This window comes from Anas platyrhynchos, chromosome 8 (genome assembly GCF_047663525.1).
Source record: "Anas platyrhynchos isolate ZD024472 breed Pekin duck chromosome 8, IASCAAS_PekinDuck_T2T, whole genome shotgun sequence".
Classification (NCBI taxonomy): Eukaryota; Metazoa; Chordata; class Aves; order Anseriformes; family Anatidae; genus Anas; species Anas platyrhynchos.
Window position 1 is genome coordinate 8,975,192 of NC_092594.1, and position 21,923 is coordinate 8,997,114.

The 21,923-nt window shown below is 39.8% G+C and overlaps 1 protein-coding gene and 1 long non-coding RNA gene across 12 annotated transcripts in view; one reads left to right on the plus strand and one right to left on the minus strand.

The window, feature by feature from the left end:
• Window positions 1–21,923, plus strand: part of SLC44A3 (solute carrier family 44 member 3) — a 100,072-nt gene that overhangs the window by 46,850 nt on the left and 31,299 nt on the right. For 2 of the 11 annotated variants that reach the window (XM_072041839.1, XM_038182820.2), the window contains exons 2-8: window positions 12,982–13,089; window positions 15,499–15,641; window positions 16,241–16,377; window positions 17,752–17,845; window positions 19,312–19,481; window positions 20,054–20,143; window positions 20,783–20,907. In XM_072041839.1, coding sequence (XP_071897940.1) covers window positions 15,499–15,641; window positions 16,241–16,377; window positions 17,752–17,845; window positions 19,312–19,481; window positions 20,054–20,143; window positions 20,783–20,907 — 759 coding nt within the window. In that variant the 5' untranslated portion in view covers window positions 12,982–13,089. Of the gene's footprint in view, window positions 1–12,270; window positions 12,303–12,586; window positions 12,610–12,654; window positions 12,840–12,981; window positions 13,090–15,498; window positions 15,642–16,240; window positions 16,378–17,751; window positions 17,846–19,311; window positions 19,482–20,053; window positions 20,144–20,782; window positions 20,908–21,923 lie in introns of those variants that run through there. The other 9 variants (XM_038182819.2, XR_011811042.1, XM_038182818.2 and 6 more) reach the window with 9 other exon arrangements.
• Window positions 14,853–20,770, minus strand: LOC119717585 (uncharacterized). Its single transcript, XR_005267395.2, has 3 exons — window positions 20,158–20,770; window positions 19,597–19,737; window positions 14,853–14,985 (listed from the first exon to the last, which is right to left on the minus strand). It is a non-coding gene; the product is annotated as an uncharacterized lncRNA (long non-coding RNA).

A 21,923-nucleotide genomic window follows, 5' to 3' on the forward strand; every position in this document is an offset into this window, starting at 1 on the left:
ATTGTGCTTAAAAACCTAGAAGACACTGCATAGCTTCTTACTGCATTATTTACAGTCTTACAGCTCAATTCACTTAAGACATTCTTACACTATTTCCTAAATCACTCAACAAATAACTAGCAGAGGGAGATAGATGATTACTGACAATTTTGGGAATGAAACAGTATCATAACAGTAAATAGAAAAACAGGAAAAAAATACATGTTACTAGGGTAATTCTAGGGACCATGAGTAATCTGCAGGGGAATGACAGAACAGTGTATTTGCTATAAAAGAGATACCCTGGGAAAGTGCTGAAAGCCTGATCCCCCTTGCCTCAGTCAAAAGTGGTCCTGGCTAAACTTTAGAGAAAAGTACCGGGTTTCTGGTGAAGAAGTAAGGGACCATTTCACCAGTTAATTTTTTTGCTTCTGAGATTCCCATGACATAATTGATACCAGACGTGGACCATATTACATGTGTTTCTTTGAGACAGCAGGGTTTCCTCCCACCTACTCATGTAGGCATCCTCTTAAAGCCTCAGAGCAGATCAAGTAACAGGGCAAATTCATTTTATGCAGTTTGTGAAGCATACATTCAGTTAGAGTCCAAGGTTACCAGACTTTGGACCAGACCCTACATTTTAAAAGCACTGTGGCCTGGGGCAGATGGAGCATAAGTAATCTGCTTCAGACAAGAGAGGCAAAATGAAGTTCTGGAACATATTCTGGAGTCCCTTCTCTGTCTCTGAAGGTCTCCTGCAGCAGGGAATACAACCATCTGTGTATTGTGCTCCATCATCACATGGATGAGCAGAGAATTGAGCCTAGAATGGTATTTGCAGCCTTTTCTAATAGGGTCTAATCAGGTTGCATGGAGGAAATGCCATTATGGATTCCACAATTATTTGGTATTTCCACGGGGAGATAAATCAGTAACATTCTTATTGTCTAGGTAAGCACAATGTTATTGCTTTACAGCACTACATTTTAGCTGTTCTAAGCACATTAATGAAACATACAAAGGATATAAATGTATTTGGATTTGGGGGCTAGTGGCGGCTGTGAACAGCCTATGTTTGCTAGGAAGCACTCACGCAACTGCCAGCCAGATGGTGCATGTGTGAGGGGGACAGGGGAACAGTCCTTTTGCAGTCATTTTGCAGATGACCTGATGGCTTGCAGACCTGCGTCCCTGAATCACAGGCTGGTTTCTGCCAGCCCAGATTTCAACCTGAAGTACAGGCATACACACAAAGTTTATTTTTACTAGACTTTACTGAGGATATTTTTCCACTTCACATTTTATTAAAGCCATTTTCAGTCAATTGTAACTCTTCTAAAGATTCCAGCCTGGCAGTTCCAGAACCATTTTATGTCTACACAACAGGCTGTAACAAAAGGGCTAGCACACATTAGCCCACCTGATGAGCATAGCCTCATCTGACAGGGCTCTGAATAGGGGTGAGTCAGCCTCTATTACCAATTATTCTGTTATCCACATCTCATGTTTTCTCTTTCCCAAACTTGGTGTAATTGGATAAAAACATTAACACAAAATACAAAAGGATTTTATTAGAAACAAAGAAAGCCATTGAAGAATGGATGGCATTGGTAAATAACAGCATCCCTAAATCAAAGTTCCTGAATCAATATACACAATCCCCAGAGTATTTGTGACATTCTGACAAAGGTGTTTCCATCCCTGTAGAAGTTTGGGCATGAGATGTGACAGCTACAGAATCAATGTTTTGAAACATCAGGAAGGACAGCAAATATTATCAGTGTATCCTCCTCCACATCAGTTGTTTTGTTTTCTATATTCCACCAAATTTCCTTTATCAGTCAGTATTAAAATGCTCCTTCACTGATCCCTAGAGGGAAGGAAGTAAGATTTACACATGAGGATTTCCAAATGATAAAAATTTGCAACAAACGTGTATGAGCAATAATAGAATTTCCTATTCAGTTACCTGGAAGTATTACGGATACTTCCAGAAATCTGAAGTGTTCTAGAGTGCCAAAGTGCTTTGTGTGTCATGGAAAAGCCTAAAGAGCAAGCTGCAACAGGAAAGGTATGACTAGTAGTTTGATTTACAAACATATTAACAGGAGAGCTGTAAACATATGGTACAAGGGAATGAAGATTCCTGGTCCACACAGGTAGCTTATGATGTTTGGAAAATAAGTATCTTCATGCTTTTAATTTTAAACAAAAGCTTCAGGGCACTCCGCAGTAATAAGACACGAACCATAGAGTACAGCTCGCTAATATGCATTAAAAACTTCCAGCTCACGGATCTGACTAGATGCCATTTAACAGGCTACATCCACAACACACATTGTTTTCAATGGCTAAAGCACTGTTTATCTTGGACTCCATCTCTTGGTTTATAACCCTGTTTAAGAAGTCTGATAAATAGTACAGACCACACATGCTATAATCCTTTGGGTTAGAGCTGTTGTCCTTTCAGATCATCACATACACATACAATATATACTTCTCTGGGACTATGTCGTAGTGAGAATGGAAGTTGCACTGTTCTGTGGAAAGCTGTCACATGAAACTATCTTTCTTTCTTTTTTTTTTTTTTGAGTGATTTTCAAAAAAAATAAATTCAAGGAAATCAGGCTCTCACTATGACTCCCACAGATGTGAATGTTGAAACCTCTTTGCAGATAGCTGATTCCTCTGGGGAATATATCACAGTTGAATGTTTTTATTCAGATTACATTATCTCGAATAAATATATTTGGTTTTGATGCCTCTTTTCCTGGTACAAAATCAAATATTTTGTTGTTGGTGCTGATGGTAGTTTTTGTTTGTTTGTTTGTTTGTTTGTTTGTTTTTGTTTTGTTTTTAATATATCATCTGGGAGTAAGAAAACTGAGGTACACTGACCACTATTTTTAGAATTTCAACAGTCTTGTTACCTGATTAATACCAATGTTATAACTTAGTTGTGATATGCATATTTTTCTCCTTTTACTGTTTATTGTATTTACATTCATCCATAACAGACCATACTCAGGTTAATAGAATGAACAAAATCATTTGTGGCAAAGATTGCTTACTTCTTGCACGTAGATAGATATGAGGGTTCTTTACAAGAGCAGGGAAACACCACAGCTCACAGTTTACCAAGGAGCAGGGCTGAGGCAAGCAGAGGTAGATACTTGTTCAACAGCAGTTAGTGAGGAGAGGAAGAACTGAGGAACTCACTAAAGGTCAGATTTCTGCATATAACCCCAAGCCTATGCATTTTTTTTGCTGCAAGAATGAGCAAGCAAGTGACTACAAACAAATAATCATATGGGAGCATACTGTGAGTTCAGCTTGGTGCTATGTCCTGGTGTGCTTCAAATACTCTGCTTCCAGCAGTAGTACCAAGACCACTACCTGGCCTACAGACTTGAATGGTTTCAGAGGAAAGCCACAAACGGCAGGATTGCCTCTAACTCTCTTACCATAGTTACATGCACAGAATAAAATCATATTTTTAAATCCCTGTTTGGGCATGTTACTGTTTAAGTCCCTGTGGCATGTTACTTTCTGAGCCAAGTGTTGATGGACAACGGGATTACTTTTAGCTGCATAACTGACTATGTAAATACAGAAATTTGAAACAAAGTTCATAGGTCAGCAGGGTGAAGAGTGGCAACTCATATGAATAAGCCTTCGCATGATTAGCCCATAGATGTTAGTTTTGTCTGATCCCCCTTACTGGTAGACAGGAAGGATCATGGGAATTCCCAGACACATGCACATCCTTTGTGTTTTATAAGCTTTACTAAACAGTTAGCATTATCAGTAACATTATGTTGTGCAAACATGTTACGTGAACAGGAAACTGTATTATACTGTCATTGCTCAGACCATTTCAAATTTTAGTCACTAGAAAGATGGTCAACATCCTCTTTTCAAAAAATATCTTTCCATTATTAAACATGCAGTGATTGCTGCAAAATGTTGTTTCCTCAAATAGCTGACCAAAGAAGATATTTTTACCTCCCATCAAGTATGTTTGTATCACACATTACCTAATAGTTTACTCCACTGTAATGATACACAGTTTCTAAAAATAACATAAAATAAAATAAAAGCTCTTGTAGGAACAGCTCTTAAAATGATAACTGCTTTACTGCATGAAAATGAAAAAAGTACAGTAGCTATCCCATAACTTTCCTGATGATGAAATAGATTAGGGATACTGTTATTCTGTTGTTGAATCACAACAGCTTGGAACACTCCTAGGTTTAACTGTACATGATGAAAATAAATCAATATTGCAACAATATCTAAACATTTATGTACATTTTTCTTCATATAGGTCTCCAAGTCTACTACAAAAATAATACTGTATCTCATTTTAGCTAACACTACAGAAGCACTTTACAAAATAATACTGCTGATAAGCTTCATCAGGATTCTGTAATAAGCATTATGACCATGGCAAATTAGTTGTTATTACAGAAACAGTTTTATTACTTGAAAGTAAGTCTCACAAGTCTCTCTTATGTATTTCTTAAACCTAATCTGAGATATGGAACATAATGAACTTCAGAAGCGATACTACAAAATAAGTAAATATTGGTTTTACTGCTATCATAGAAAAATGGTGTCTTCTTTCACTTTAAACAATCAATGGAAACATTTCCGCAAAGTGCTTAAAAGTTAAATGAAACTATATATTGATACCTTAAGCAGCAAGAGGCAAATGGATGGAGCCCTGAAGAATATAGCTGACCGATGACATGGAGCTGCCGAGCTCCTGTTTTTTAGCATCCAGCTGCTCTAACTAGCTGGACTTCATGAATATATACCAGATAGGATGTTAAAAGACAAGAGTCTGACATACACCATATAATGATATATTGTAGATATTTTTGATAACAGGGAAAATTAAAATGTCATGAAGAAGACTAGGTTTCAGGGTTCTTTTCTCTGAAACAGTAGCATATAATCACTCATTAATAGAGTTGGAATTATTTCTCTAGCTATACAACATTTAATTGGGATTTGCAGAACTGGGCCATAGTTCCCAGCAAATATTTCAGCTATCGGACTCATCCTGAAAGCAGCTGCGCCTATAAGGATGAGTACATAACTTTTGTGAGTTAGAGCCTGTCATCTGAGAGAGTTTCTCATCAGTGGCCCTGGTGCTGATTCAGTACAACTTTAGTGAAGATGAATAAACTGTATACGTAATTCATGCCATCAACATTCTGTAGAACTATTGCTGACTGCTAGTCATGGCTGCCTTCTGCTCACTGTTGATTTTCTTTTCATGAGTAATTAAGGTGAAACTTTGATTGAGCAGGTAATTTATGAGAAGTCCTGACTATTAAAATGTGTCTCTATAAAACCATGAAGATAAAATAGAGGTAGCATAAGGAGTAAGTCAGATAAAAAACAGACATCTTGTTGGCCATTATCTGACTTCCTATGACTACTTGCATATATATTTTTTAAATTTGATGTTCAATCATCCATGTCTATAGATTGTCAGTTCTTTGAAAGGTGAATATATTGCCAGTGAGCAAATAGTTACCTTTCCTCCTGCCGTTCACATGCTGAGCAAAGCAGGATGTTTAGCATTCTCTTTTCAAGTAAGGAAGATGCCATGTCTTTGAGTGCATTGTGGTGGAATTTTGATTCTTGTTCATTTTTATAAAAGTATACAGAAGCGTGTCATTACACATGAAGAGCTTTATGCTGGAATTCCTCACTACCGTAACGATTATTCCTATGTATAGTAATGGCAGTAAGAGACTAGACATATGTGGAGAATACAATGAAGTTTACAATGAAGTGGCCCAGTAACTGGAGTAGATTTTCTGCTGGCTGCCTGTGTTGTGGTGGGGAGCATTAGGCCGGGTAAGATTGAAAGGACTGGATGATCTAATGTCTTCTCAGTATAAAAGCTGTTATTTGTAAGAATAAAAAAAAAGAAACTATATGCTGCTGTCTAAGCCTCTCTATACTGTGAAAAGTTTAGTTTTAAAAAGACAACTGTAAAAGTACAGATAGAATTGTACATGCTTTTAAAACTATACAACAAATGTCTAGACACAATAAAGCCATGGCATTACTCTTAATTAGTCACTAAAGGAACCAGTGGGAAGCAGTTCCAGAAAGTCCAAAATTAAAATCAACAACAAAATTGCACTTAGGCTACTTAGATGATACTGTAAACAAAGTGATGTGTTGTGTATGCGTTTGCCATCTGGAATTCATAATCCTTCCTCTGCTGAAAGCAAAGACCAGGGCTGGCAAAGCTGCCCGAGAGTGACATCCTGTGGGGAAATCTGCCACAGCAGCAGCTCCTTACCTTGTGCAGAAGCAGCACTTCTGAAAGGGTCTAACGTAAAGCCTACAGACCAAGTTGTCTGTCGGGATTCAGTAGGATTACTTTTCACTGGCAAACGTTCAATAGCTGAATCCACCTCATTAAAATAAATTGAGCTTACAAGAACTGAACTATCACTGAAGGATCTTGGGCTGGCACAAAAGACTTCCCTCTAGTCCTCATAATGAATATGTTACTTGATAAAAACCACGCTGCCCTGGACTCCACCCAATTAATGAAAAGCTCTCATTCTTTTTACTCAGAGCTAGACCTGACTGTATTGGTCACAGAAAGCTCTACAGGCTCCACATGGGCTGACTGATGCCTTTTTCTAGCTAACTGCCTCTTTGGCTTGGGTTTATCCCAGATATTCGCTGTTTCCCTTGCTGCTCTCTAGTGTGCCTTCGGTCCTTCCTTCCATTTACAGAATTTACAGAACAAACCAGTCTTCTCCAGCCTTACAAAAACAGATCTTTACTGCTCTTTCAAGATTTTAATTTCTCTGAAACTCAGCCAATTCTGTTTCCTGTCTTTTGCTGTGTGTTGCGAAGAGCAATACATGTACTTCTTTGTTCTCTGTATTGATGCACGCGGATGTACTGGCATGTCTACTCTTTGGGATGGAGAGGGACAACAACAGTCCCAAATAGCAGATATACTTCCAAATCAAGCTCATTCCTTTTATGGCACCCATGCTATTTACCACTCAGCCCATTTAGTAAGTACATTGTAATTGTCACATTCCACAAAGGCACAACTCTGGTGCCGTTTCTTGTCTGGGCTTGTGTATAAAGACCATGCAATCCTGATGCACTGATCCTCTTGCTCTGTTCTAAGACCTTGAAATGACTCAGCTCTGAAGTTTAATCAGCTTCAGCTCAGCAACCACACTCAAAACTTCGCTAGGGTCAGATTGTACTCTAGCTTGTGTATTGACAAGGCTGAAAAGGCTCTTTGTGGAGATCTCTGCTTGCTCATGTGGAAACTGGAACAAACTAACTTTGTGGTGTTATTCTCCTTTCTTGAATGATTCATACAACTGATAAATCACAGGAGGGGTCGTCTTTAGTGGTAGCAAGCTGAAGCTAATATAGCTGGGCTATAGGAGATGTACACTCTGTTCTTCTAAATCCCTGTGTAATTGACACAATATTTGATAGTCTGAAATAGAAATAGAGCCACTTGATGCCCCAGAAACACCCATGAGAAGATGGGATTGATATTAATTGCAAGCTGGGAATAAAAGAGGACTTGGCTTATTGACTGACTATTCGTGTGTTATATTTGAATGACTTTTAAGGCTGAGATGTGAAACATCTCAAAAAAACACATCAAATGACTAGAAAAAAATAGTATTCTATCTTTTGTGCATTTTCATTCATGATGATCTGGATAATGTAGAATAGTTTGTTTCCCAGCCATAAGCATATTCTCTTATAGCTTTATCAGGTGGGACTTTGCAGCTGAGCAAACAGAAAAGCTAACACGGAGAATCATAAAGACACTACTTCAAATCATCAAAAGGATTGCATACCCTAGATACATAGGACAGATCTCTGCCAGCTGATCCAGTGGAGAAACTGACAGCAGTAGCAGGCTGATCAGAGCCTCGGGAGGGCAATCTGACTTGTTAGGCAGGCCAGAGTGCAACAGGACACTTCCAAGGGAGATTTGCGGATGTTTGCTGAGAGCAGAGGAAAGGTGATACTCTGGCTGTGAAAGGGAGTGGTGTTAGCAGACCCAGATTCTTTTACTAATTCCCCAGTCTTAATCTTTTATGCACTTTCAGGATTTGTGCTATTGCTTGCTTAATCCCCACATTGTTTTCATGCTTCTCAGACCTACCCTTTTCTTCCCTGGCCAGTTGTACTCTTCCCTAAAACAGTGCTGACCTGTCTTTGCTCTCTGTGTCTTTCTTTGTCCCATCTTCACCTCACTTTTCCATCTGTCTCCCTCCTGGCTTTCAGACTCATTCACATCCATTCCTAACCCTTTCTCCAATCCCGCACGATGTCCCTCTGATGGCCCTCTGTCGGCCTCATCTTTCTGGCTGTCATTCCCCTGCTATCACTGTCTCCCGTTTTGCTCTAAGACTTATTTCTGGTGTCTTTGCTGAGCCACTTCTGGCTGTCAGTCAGTCACAGCTACTGTGCCTCAACAGAGGCATAATGACCCATTGTGTAGGGCTATATGTTAGGTGCTTTAATGAGCCCTTCTGACACTGACCTTTTGAATCCTCTGATCCCTTGCAGAGAGCTCCTAGGCCCTGCTTTCCTTATTCACCAAGGTATTCCTTATCATCTGCAAGAAGCTGTTTGCCAAAAACAATCACTGCGTTTGCTTTTCTTTACGTTCATCTCAGCATTTTTCTTTGACTACTGTACCTGGACAACATCAAGACAGTCACTGAGACACGAAAAAAGTGTTTGTATGTGGCAGGTTAGAAGCACATTTCAGGGTAGTCTAAACAGTGTCAAGCAGACTCAGGAATATACCATGCAGACACAGTCTTCAGACTCCTTAGCTTCTTTGTGAAACTTAGCAAGTTGACTGAGCCTACAGTGTGATTTATCAAAGTAATTTGGGCAAACGTATATGATGTTTCTCAGACATGAGAAGAAACAGAAAGAACTTCTTGTTCAGCAAATCTCTGATCCAAAACATGGGTAAGAATTTCTTTACTAATACCAAAAAAAGGTGTCGCATTTATTTACTACAGATATCATAATGTCTGCTTTTCTACTTTCATTCTTAGAAATGACTGAATAGTTTGGGTTGAAATTGTCCAAAAATCTTTAGCACCTGCCATGAGAAATTTCAGGCTGAATGGTTCGAGTAAGGCAAGGTCGTAAACAAGAGGTTTTAGAGTAGAAATTGTCAAAAAACCTAACAGCCTCAACATAATAGGTGGCATTGTGTTTCTGGGTGTTTCAGTTCAGGATATTCCAAGTAACATAGCTACATCTGGAGAATAGTGCCTACTTGCAAAAGTACTGTACATAAGCAAGATTATTTGAGAGTAATGGAAATTGTGCCCAGCTGCACCTTCTCTAATTAGGCAGAAAATATTTGCTTTTAGATTGACTTTCTCAGTTGCTGTGTCCTGCTATTAAAGTAATTGGTCTCTGTTTCTTTTCTGACCCAGAAGGGGATACAGATAGGGGTAGTCATCTCACTTAACCAGTCTAGCAAGGAACTGCCATGCTCTCATTCAAACCCTTCTCCCAACCCACATTCCTGCCCCAGTTTTAACCAGGTAAGTTTCCTGGTAAGAAAGAGGAGCTGTGAATGCTGTCCTGGCAGCACCAGGACTCATTCTCTGTGAATAACCACCATGCTCATAAGTAATAACAAAAACCTTGTGATTAAAGCAGAGGCTTGGAGTCAGGAAGCTTGATTTTTTCTTCTATATGTATTCTGAGTGACTTTGTGAATCGAAAACAGAGGACAGGGTCCATGAGTGCCTGGTTACAGCAGAATGTATGAAGCATTAGGATTTTAAGTAGCTTTTATCTTTGCAGGGAGCAGTGCATCCTCCAGAGAGCAGTGAAGACTCCTAGAAGAATGCAGACACATATCATACCAATCTCCCAGGAAAGTGGCTGTAGTTGGATAAAAGACTTAAACGTAGCATATTATAAAAGTCAGTGTCTTGTGCATGTGGCCCAGGGGATGGAAACCAAAGGCTCCAAGTTACGCTTCTCATCAGAGGGCACAAGTCAGTGTACACCTCTGTAGCCAAGTCATTAGTGCTCTCAGAAAAGGAACAGTACTGGAATCCAGTACTCTTTTTTTTTTTTTTTTTTTTTTTTTTTTTTCCAAAGCTTTATTTTATCTTGTTTCTACTTAGGTTAAAGTGGATCAGTGCCTTAAATTATCAATTCTAAAAATCCCCATTCCCCATTAAGTGCTGAAACTACCGAGCTGCAGAACCAGGCTCTTTCCAGTCCTCTAAAACTCAACTTTTCTCTGTCGATAGAAACATTCACACTAAAGAGATACAGGGAATTCTTTGCCTCAGGTAACATACAGACCAGAAAAAGACCCAGAACAGAGCCCAGTCCCCTACTGCTCCAGTGCCAGCCATTCAGCTGTTACAAAAGCAAGAAACCTTTGCAGCTGCCAGTACAAATTCTGCAGGCTTCACCCCATCTGGTGTTCAGGGCAGGCAGGTAGCAGTGAGAACATGCTCTGAAGCGAGCTCCTGTGCTGAGGGGTGCCAGCCCTCGAGTTCTGGCTGCGTTCAGCTGTGAGGCACCTCAGGGCCTGTGCAAGGTGAGGCGCTGGCAGCCACCACCCCAAAGCTCATTATGGGTACCTGAAAACAGTAGGGCAGAAACTTCAAAGTCATTAGTGGACCCAGTCCATTTGGGCACTGGCAGGATTGGACAAATAACAAGAAAAATATTTCATTATTACACTTTGGATGTGGATTTTTAAACCCTTATAAAATCTGAGCCTTGATTAGGGGTATCCTCTTCAATTGTAACATGAAAATCCTCATTTGTTATTATTTACTGTTGTCTGTATAAAGCCCTTCGCACAAGTCCGGAATGCTGTCCTGTAACTCTAAGCAAGGAGCAGAGCACCACCTGGTGACATGCCACAGAATTACCCACCTGCTACTACTAAATGCAATAAGGGTTTGATTCGGGCATGTTTAAAATTCAGGAAAAACAAAACAGAACAACAACAGAAACACTATTAAATTAATATATATATATATATATATATATATATATTTATATCCCGTTATAATCCTGAAGTATTTGCTATCGAATATAAGATAATTTTCACATACTGATTGAAAGAATACACTATTTCTGATGCTGTTTGGTAAAAGCAGACCTTACACTTGATTCTGGTGGTTTTCCATGAACTTCATCTGCCTGGAATCTGAATTTGTTAAAAACATTTGCTCTTCAGAAAGGGGCAAATCAACAATGAAATCTAGTATTAGCAAGCCAGCAGTTCTAGTATTAGCCTTCATCCTTGGCATTGTTTTTTCAGAATGATTTTTCTCAATCAGACAAGGAGGTTACTCCTTCTGTCCAAGTTACAAGTTATTAATAATTTTGGTTATTTTTCTTGATATAATCAAAATACTAAATTTCTCTTACAGAAAAAAAAAAAAAAAAAAAAAGAGCATCACATGAAATGTCACATTGGTATTTTGATGGAAGATGACTTCTTTTTTCATGTATTTTTAGAGTGCAGTACAGCAAAGTGAAGGAAAAGTTATATGTCTATTTAGGTTCTACAGACACAAAATAACTTGTGCAAGATGTATTAAATCTTAAAACTTCATTCTAAGTTTCCTACATTACGAAGACTCTACAAACTGATGAATCATGAACATTAAAAGGTACAATGCTGATAAAGACAGCTGTGAATTGCCTGGAAATTAAAAGGTTTAGAAAACCCTTTTTAAAACAGTTTTTAGCAACCCTATCTGTCATGTTTGGTCTGAACCACTTGTGCAGGGGGTTAAATATAAGGCAGAATTGTGCTGAGCCCTATTAAATCAGTGGAAAAAGTTAATTTAAGAAACTGCACAGGTTAACTTTTTTATTATTATTAATTTATTTATATTTATTTTCTTCTCTTTGAAAAATGTATTTATTTTCAGTTAGCATAGAAAAAGCCTGAAATGCTCTGGGACAGAGATTCATATTCTCTCTCTCTCTCTCTCTCTTTTCTCTCTCTCTCCCTCTCTCTTGTTAAATCTGAGTTTCTGGTATTGTCAATTTACCTGTATCTGTGCTAGTTTGTCACCAGTATTTCATTCTGCATGTGAATTTGGACACTGAGGTAAATTCTTTCTTCTAAGCAAAGCCAGCCTTGTGCTCTCCATCCTGTGCAAGACAGACCAACTCTTCCATGGCTTTTCACAACAGCTTCAATATAATTCTGTTTTATTGCAGTTGCTGATTTTGTATTGCTGAAAAAGCACATTATTCCATCGACTGTCAAGGTAGAGAACAATAATGCACTTTATCTTTTTGATTTGTAATATTAGCTTTCTCTACTTTATTGATTTGAACATCTATCTAAAAAGACGGGAAAGGGCTGGCTGCAGCCGGGTGGTGCTTTCTGCATTCCCTGGCCATTCCACTCACAGCTGCTGATCTAACTCGGGGTGGTTATTTCTGTGCATGCTAAATTCATGTGCACATCCCTGAGAGGCGTGTGCGATCTACAGTGCAGTGTAATGTAACTGTACAAACAAACAGAAAGAGACAACACAAAGCCCCAGCGCAAGCCGGCCGGGCCCCATGGCGGTATGCATTTCGGCAAGGCCGCCGGGACGGCGGCTGCCCCGGCGAGGGGAGGGAAAATGCCCTTTCCCCGGCGGCAGGAGGAGCCACCGCGGTGCCGCTGCCCGACCCGGGCGCTCCTCCCGGCAGGGCCCGGCCCTCGGCCCCGGTGGTGCCCCCGAGCGGCCCGGCCCGGCCCGAGGGAGGGAGGGAGGCAGGGAGGGAGCATGGCGCGGCCTGTGGGCCGGCGGCAGGTGAGCCGGGGGCCGGCACCGTGGGGCGGGCAGGCTGCCAGGCTCGTGAGGGCAGAGAGCTGCCAGGTGTCGGGCATTTTAGGTGCTTTCAGAGGATCTCAGGCTGTTTCCTGATTTCACGGTCGGCTTTCTTTCATTTTAGGATTCTGGAGAATGCGTTGCTGAACTGAGGGAATGGAGACCGGTCGTTCACAGAAAGTGCACGGACCCTCTGTGGCTGCTCCTTTTCTTCCTTTTCTGGGCCGGTTCGGTAAGCGTGCCCTGCCCGGGGGCAGCCCAGCCCCGCAGCACGGGGCCGGGGCCGGGGCACTGCTGCCCCGGGGGGCTCCTGCACCGCGCCGCCTGCCCGCACCTTCGGGTCCTGTGCAGGGCTGGGATACTCGGAGTCTGCTTTCTGTGAGCTAATCAGGCTCCCACCGGACTCTCGTTTCTACTTATTTCACTCTCTGCAGCTTTTTGTCCTGCAACATGTCTCTCTTGGTCTGTCAGCTGGGTTTCTGCCCTGCGCCTGGAGCAGCATGCAAGCTCTGGGGAGCACGCTTTGTCTTTCTTAAGCATGAGTGTTTTTTCACGACGTCTCTGAGGCTACTGAGGAATGAATACACTATTAAATCAGTTTTAGATTCAATTCCTAATCACTGCTTTAATGGAAGCTCATGCAGAAGAGCATATACGCATCTTGAGCGCTGCATAAGCTGAAGCAGAACTTTGTGGTCAGGGTGGTTGGTGGGTTTGTTTGTTTAGATGTGCTGTCCTATGCTTGGCGCTTCGATCGGTGTAAGGCATGCCAAATATTAAACCTGTCAAACGGTGAGGATTTAGGATTTTTGTTTGTTTTCTCTGCTGCTATTCTTAGTGTTCAATTTCTGTAAAATACTTTTGTTTAATCTTATTTTTAAAAGACTTGAGAAAAAAAAAGGTAATACTGATTTATTCACAAAGTGGGGAAAAAAAAAAATCACGCTATTGGCTCTGTGGAAACGCGTATCATTGACATGTAGAGAATGACACACCCCTCCGGCAGTCATACAGCTGTCTATTGCTTAACAATATTTATGGCTTGTATGCAGCATTCTGTACCTTAAAAAAATTCATGTGCACACAGTGCTTGCTGCACTGATGGCAATGGTCCTGTAACTTCTATCTTTAGAAGGTTTACCGCATTTTTTTTTTTAAAAGCATATTTCAGTGTCAGCTCCTTTTTTTCTTTTTTCTCCTGAAAAACAAAACAAACAAACAAACAAAAAACAAACAGGTATTTGCTTTGTAAAGAAACTGGATCTGAAAATAACTTGAAAATAACAAGCATCACACACACAAGTAGTATGCCAACTTTAATTATGGAGTCTCTACAAAGTTCTCCATGTTAAGACAACAGTAACATGTGAGCATAATTTAAATAGCGTTATTTAAATAGTTACAGTGCAAACACATAAGCACAAATGAGACTACACTGAGAACTAAGGAGGCACATTTACTTGTTTGTGTATGAGACTCAGTTTCTGCCCAGATACCATCTTTAGTCATGAGTGTTAAAAGTAGAATAACAAAGGCACTAAACCTTAACTAATAAAGCAGTTGTGCTGGGTCTGATATGTGTGTGCCATCTCTCCGCAGCACAGCTGATACTCAGCTACTCTATGCAAAGAAGCAGTGGTTAATGAGGGACAGAGAAGACTTGCTGCTGCCAACAATTTGCATGCAGCCATAGAGCCAACTGTTTTGTCCTTTGTATATGCGAAATGTATTTTACGCCCCATGGGACCGCGTAGATGATTAAATCACCAAGTTCCTCAGCTGGAAAGCTGTAAATAAGCTGTTGGGTAAAATGCCCAAGACTTCAGCTTCACAGAATTACTGCTTCTTGGTACTTGGAAAGGTTCTCTTCAAAGGGCATTTTGGCCCTCATGGGGTACACGAGCAGGGTATATGCTGCATTCCTAGGCAGAGCATCTTATGTTGACGAAGTGTTGCTGCTACTCAGGTAGCAGAGGTGCTTAGCTGCCCCTGAGGTATACTGGGAGCTGACCTGCAGCGCTGGGGCTGTGGTGAGGCAACAGAGCATCCAAAAGCTCGGCGCAGTGACTCCTGAGTTCACTATGTAGTTCTCTTGAGGTTTTTCACATGTGGTAAAGAATGCTCCTTCCTGAAATTTAAGATAACCTGAATTTTAATTATTCTTTGTTTTTAAAATACACTTCAATAGCAGCTGCAATGTCTCAACATTTCAGCAGATGTAGTGCCCAGGTGTGTCTTGAAGGGCACTCTGAAATATGTAGCAGTGGCTACATATGGAAAATTACTACCTGAGTGACCTTGCCCAGGGACACACAGGAACTTTGGCAGAGGCAGGATTTAGCACCTTACTACTTCTTTCCAATCATTTTAATCTGAGGTCCTATCTTTCTTTGCTTGTGATGTTCTGCTAAATAAATTCGCGTACTGTCCGCTTTCTGCAAGATAAAGGAAGGGTCTGAGGAGACAACAGGGCTTAACTTGTCCATGTGACTTGGTCTGGCCTGGTTCAAAGGGCTGAATTTTAGATTTAACTGTTTGCCTTCACAAGACAATAATGCATGTGTTAAAAGAAATACTTATTGAATGGGAGGGAAAGGCTATCATAGCATGATTTCACATGGAAAAAAAAATGTTTTAATAGATGTTTATAACTGGCTATGCTGTGATGGCTGGTGCGGCAGAAAGACTTGTGCTTGGATATGACAGCTTTGGGAACATATGTGGTAGGAAGAACACTCCTGTAAAAGGGGCACCCCTTTCTGGACAGGACATGACTAATAAAAAGTAAGTACGTCAGATACTGTTTAAATAAATCTAATGTTTAAGAAGGGAGCATAACTTCATACGATATATATAATCTAGTTGTCAATCATTTTCATACATATATAAATACATGCTTAACTTTAAAAGCAAATAAGAATTGTGCAAAATGGTAATGGAAGCTAAAAATTTAAGATAGAATTTGAAAAGGTACTACATCATTATGCTTTATGCTGATTTTTTCTTAGATAGGGTCTTAAATAGGACTTCAGACAGACCAGCAGTCATTCTACACAGACAAGTGTTTGAATTTATGGAAGTTTAAAAAAAGCTGAAGTTGCCAGTCGTTCTGTTGACTGCTGTGTAAGAGAATGCTTGTAGAGCGACACCCACCTTGGAAGTTCCTGATTCCATTTAAGAACCTAAAATGAAATGTAAAAATATAGCATATTCACAAGTTGCTTGCTAACTTTAGCCTTCAAACTCCATTTTTTTTCATTGTATGTGGAAAAAGTTTCATCTGCTTTGTAGCACTTTAAAAAGATGGAAAGAAGACTCAGAATTTAAACCTATGAAAACCAGAAAGCTTGTTTTTTGAAATGAGGATCTTTTTGTCTTTCTAGGTATGTGTTCTTTCTGAATTCATGCAGCCTGGAAATGCAAAGCCTCAAAATCAGTTCAGTTTCCTTGTGCGTGTCTAGTTGTCCACAAGAGCAGCTCAACTCTTTGGAAGACCTCCAGAGTTTTGCAAGGAACAATGGTGTGCAACAGGGAACATGAGTATCTAATGTATCTGTAGAACAGTTGAGAAGATTTCACTTTATTATTCTTCTGTTTGCTACCCTAGGGAGTCATTTCTTACCATTAATTTCCTGAGCAGTCCATGGCAACAGAAAATAAAACCTCGTCTCTGCTTTATTTCAGAGCCATAGTTTCTAGGATTGTTACAGGTCACTTTTGCGAATTTAAAAGCTGTTGATTCATTCCTGCACGATGCTGAGATTATCCAGCAGAAAACTGGCTGCTGAGAATGAACTAAATTGGTTTGTTGGGGATGCCTGTATGTGAACAGAGCTTACGTGCTATTTGAGAAACTTGCCTAAGTGGTTCTTTTAAATTTGGTTAAAACCATGGTGGAGTTATTAATTCTAGATATACATAGGCAGTGTTGCCTTTTTTGACATCAGAGCCCCAAATTTGCTATTTTACCTAGACTTTTTTTTTTTTTAATTTTCTACTGTTCAAGATGAATATGATGTCAGAAGTAGCTATTGTGCAAAAGAGGCAGCTCCAGTTTATTCATTTCCAACATGTAAGTAAAGTAACCTGTGGCCCGTCCCTTATTGCCACAGTGTATGCATGAACTGCAGACCATACGGATACTAGTGGCTATTTTTATTGGAGGTCAGAATTCCATTCTTTTTGGTTTTGTTGATTTTTTGGCAAGGGTTTCTGTTTAAATTGACAACATTTGTTTTAATTTCATTTTGGGATATTTTGTCATCATTTGGTTATGTACAGAAAGCTGTGAACACCTGTGATACTGTGTAAGTAATTTCAATGTAACTGAATAAAATGGCATGAAATTCCATCCACATGCTAAAACTGCTTGCATATTCATCTCAAGGGAGAGGGCAGTGTTGCATTTTGAATGGCTTGAGTACAACCAGCATTTCTATCCTAGAAGCATTATATAATGGAGCAGAGTACCTGGCACTATTTAGGCAGAGTCCAGAAAATATTTAGCTTCTGGATAGATGTATATTCTGTTCTAAATTATGAGGGACCTGGTTCTATTGTAGCTTGTGTCAATTTAGGCTTTTCTGTTGTCTAAAGGAGCAAGAGTTTAAAGCTGAAGTACTGTACTATGGAACAAACAGTGTGCCTGCCCTCAAGGAAGATCTGTAAACGGTAATTGAAGTTAAGTGTAGAAGAAGACAAAAGATCCTGTAGAGGTTGCTGTAGATTTACCCATTAATTCTAATGGGTAACTAATTCTAATCTACATTCCTACAAGAATATCAGTGATGAATATGACCTGCTAAGGGATTAAAGCAGAAGTGCGAACAAAACTTAATGTATTTTTTTCCAAAATTGTAACTAATACTAAGCTACCATTTCTCTTATTTCTTAGGTTCTTGTCTTTGTGTTTACAACCTGAACGTTTCCAGCTACACACTAAATCCAAAGGCAGCTGAGTTGTGTCCCACACTGCCAGTTCCACCAAGGTAAGAATTAATGGGTACTTTACAACACACTTGAGTCCAAGCAGCTTCTTAAGGGTTCTTAGTTCCTCACATTTTGTAGCTGACATGATGCTTTACAATCAGAATTTTGTTGCTGTGTGTGCCTGTGAACTCGCCATGTCCCACAGAATGAACAAGGACTGCATTCTCATCATCCCTCCACCCTTTAGAGATGCTTCCTCTCCAGCTCAGGGTCAGAACACTCCTCATGAGGAGCAGCTTATCTTCTGCACAGACTCCCTCAATGCCAAGGAAGAGGAGCTGTGCCCTCAGACCTGGCTTGTTACCCTGAACCCAGAAATATTCTGTCAGAATCATTTCATAGCCAACTGGTTTGAACCGCAGGTCTGTGGATGTCAGCATCTAACATTCTGCAGCATGTAAAAAGTACAGATGTCAGTTTAGTTGTATTGTTTAATTTGTTACAAATTAGTGAGTCAAAATCCTTAAACCCATGATTTTCAATTCCGCTGTCATGAAAATACAGCAAAGAATTGGAATCTCCATGTCTGCGGAGCGAAGTCCTCTACTGCTCTGAACAAGAGAAAATAGAGGGGGGAAAAAACACAGAAGAGAGCAGGAGACATATAAAAGCATTATACAGCGGATCAAAGAAAGGCATGTAAACTGATGAAAAATATGGCGTATTTTACTTATTTCTTTGACATTTTAAGCCTTTTTTTATTTGGCAAGGAACTTACCATATACATCTCACACAGTAACATTTCACAGTAGCAGCAAAGCTAGTCAGAGAGACCTCTCCTTTTTAGGTAGGGATGTCTCTTTGTTGTAGTGTGGCCTTGCCAAAATAGGATGATAAATTCAATAAGCTGGCTCTGAGAGCCAGATAATTTCATATGTAAATATTAGGTGGTGGTAATTGTACATTACAAACATTGTTTTGGAGCAGCTTTGAGAATACTTAAATATCCTCAAAATGATGCAAAATGTTCATGGTCTAGAATTATCTACAACAACATAGTTTACAGCCACGCTAGCAGGAGTTTAGGTTTCCCATAAACACATGGGAGCAAAGCAGACAAAGCCAGATTAGAAACAGGATAGGAGGTACGTGCTGATGGTGATTGAGATAGTAATTCTCCAGGTTGGTCCTGAATGGATGTTCTAGCACAGCAACACAGGCATGGTGCTGCCAAGAGTTTATTTTGCAGATGGAGCATAAAAGTACTGTCTGGCCGCTTGTAACAGACAACTGCCATGCCCGTTGTCCTGTTGTGTCAGACTCAGTGTGTAAGGTTTTGTCCCAGGCAGGGAGGATAACTGGTAGGTTGCAGATTGTCTGGATGCTGCTGCAAAAGTGTATTGAGGCTGCTGGAAGGGCACTGCAGCGGGCTTGAAAGGGAGCCGTGGAATAGATTGCTGTGAGTTTGAAACTGTTTGTCCAGTAATGAAAACATTTTTCATCATCTTTTTTTTTAACCTTCCAGTAAATCTTTTCCATTATTTAATCGGTGTGTTCCACAACATCCTGAATGCTATTCCAAATATGCATCTGTCTTAATAAGTATGGTTAATGAAATGGATGTTTTTCACCGAATTCTGAGTGGAATATTGGCAGGAAGAGATACTGTGATAGGACTGAGTGTCCTTGCACTAGGTAAGGTTACAAATAAAAAATGAGGTTATAAATAAAAAGTGAATAATATTCAATTAGAATGTGAGGTTTAAAATGTTTCTATGACCTTTATAGTTTTTTATTTAAAAGTACTGACCTTTTTTACATTTTCTGGGCAGAGATGTTTTCAAGGAAGAGTTCTTGTTTCTTATCAGGAGGCATAGACTGGTGAAATTCAGTGCTAGCAAATACCAGATTCTGTGTTCCTAGATATGATCATATACCTTTTTTCACGGGACTAAGAAATTGTTGATAAAAAGAACAATAACATTAGATTTAACATTTTGATTTTAACTTTAGTCTTTATATATAATATTATTGAATAGCCGGTTATTCCCAAGGTGAAATATTTGAGTTATAAACTCTTTACTAGAAAGTTATAGATAACTGTTTTAAATGTTAAAAAGGTCACCAACTTCAGTACATGCTGTTGCTTTTGAGACCACCCTTTAAAAGTAAAAGCCCAAACTCTACAAGAACCTTAAACTTAACTATAACATAAATAAGAGTTAAATAGTTGGTAACACTAATAATAAACTTTGTGTATTTTTCAGCTTTCTGTTTTATAGTGGTTTTAACCTTCAGATTCATTCGGACACTTCTGGTCCATACTTTGATTGCGCTGGTCGTATTTGGGTTGTTATGTAAGTATATTTACCTTTTAGTGTATGCGTAGTTAAAGCACTCATCTCACTGAACTGAAGGAGAGACAGCTGAACAAACAGCTGTCCCTTTTCTCCATGGCCCTCCTCCGTAACCTTAAGCTTACCCCAGCCATTTCCAAACCGAGTCCTGCTTGCCTTGGGATGCCAACATCTGGCTGTGTTGTTCCAGCTGCTAAGTGTCGGGGTGATGATAAGATTTAGTTATTTATAGATGCCTGGAAATGACATTTCTTTTGGCAGATGAGTGCAGTTACGAAAATGCTGCTGTTTCACAGAAAGTTTAGTGAAATTTTATATTGCCTGCTTTGGAAAGGGAGAACTGTAGGAATGTGTCCAGCTAATGCTTGTCATTCCATAACAGTTAGCTTCTTATTTCCTCAACAAAATTATATGGCTGAGTTTTAGCCTAGCTCCTTCTTCTGGGTTTGTACCTCAGACTAACAGACCATGATGTGAATTTTCTTTGTGATCATGGATACTACTGTACCTCTCGTACATGACAGCTCCTGAGCGGAGCTGGGTATAGGCACAAGGGTGAGAAGTTCAGGAGGGAGGTGGGACGCTTCATGCTGCAGCCTGGGGAGCACTGCCCACCTTCACACTGCTTGTTTGCTGCAGTTGTCTCAGGTGTCCTCTGGTGGCTCTACTATGACTACAGAAATGATCCCAGCACTGAACTGGAAACACAAAAGGAGAATGTAAAATTTCTACTTGGATATGCTATCTTCTCTACAATAATTACAGTAAGTAGTAGTTTACAGTAAGCAGTGATGGAGGCTGTAACTAAAAAAATTGAACTACAGGGGTTCTGCAGCAATAAGAACAATTCCTCATCCATTTCAAATTTGAAAAGGAGAATCAATGATGAGATCTGCTTACACTTGTTTAAACGGTTTTATATCTTCACTGTGAATTTCATTTTTCATCACAGGGCTGTGTCACACTTGTATAAGCAGCATTAGCACCAGTTTTGTAGAAATGCAGGAGTTATGTTCCATCCCCATTCTTCTGTGCATCGGCTAGTTGGAGAACCACGGCAAATGAACAGAGTGGCTCTGGCTCTTCATGAATGAGATCTGTGCATTCAGCCCACCGTGGCAGAAGTAGAGGGGGGTGGCTCTTTCAGGCAATGAAAGGGGTAGGTGAAGCACAGGCAGCAGTGTGTAGGCCTCAAGTTACAGTGGTAAGTTCTGCTTTTCTCTCACTGACCTTGTTTTCCAACAGAAAACCTGACTTTGCCTTCAACTTTTAAAGACTTTTTTTTCACTCTGATGTTGCAGTGTTAGTCATTGTTCAATACAAGTGTACCATTTGTACTTGATGAGACATCTGTCAAAATGTTTGTATTTTTGTTTTCTTAAAGCAGATCCATAGACTAGAATTCACTGGTTATGAACAGTCTAAGAGTTTATAGCGAAAATATAAATGTTATAGATGAGATTTTTTTCACATCCTCTTTAAGTTACGAACTTACCTATTAAGTTCTGTTGATAATAAAAGGGTAAGAAAAGGTCTATTTGTATGCAACTGACTTTCATTGATAGGACAGTGGGAGCGTCTGCTGCAGATTGCTCTTCTCTCATGGCTGGTGGCATCTTTGTAGAACAGGCAAGAAAACTGGTGAAGCAATTGCCTCTGGTTGCATTAATTATTTTATGAATTCCAGCCTGTCTTTTAAATGTTGTTCATAGTTCCTTGTCAAGTACAAAAAACTTGTGAAGTGTGGTGTTTACACCTTGTTGTTTTTTGAATTTGTTTT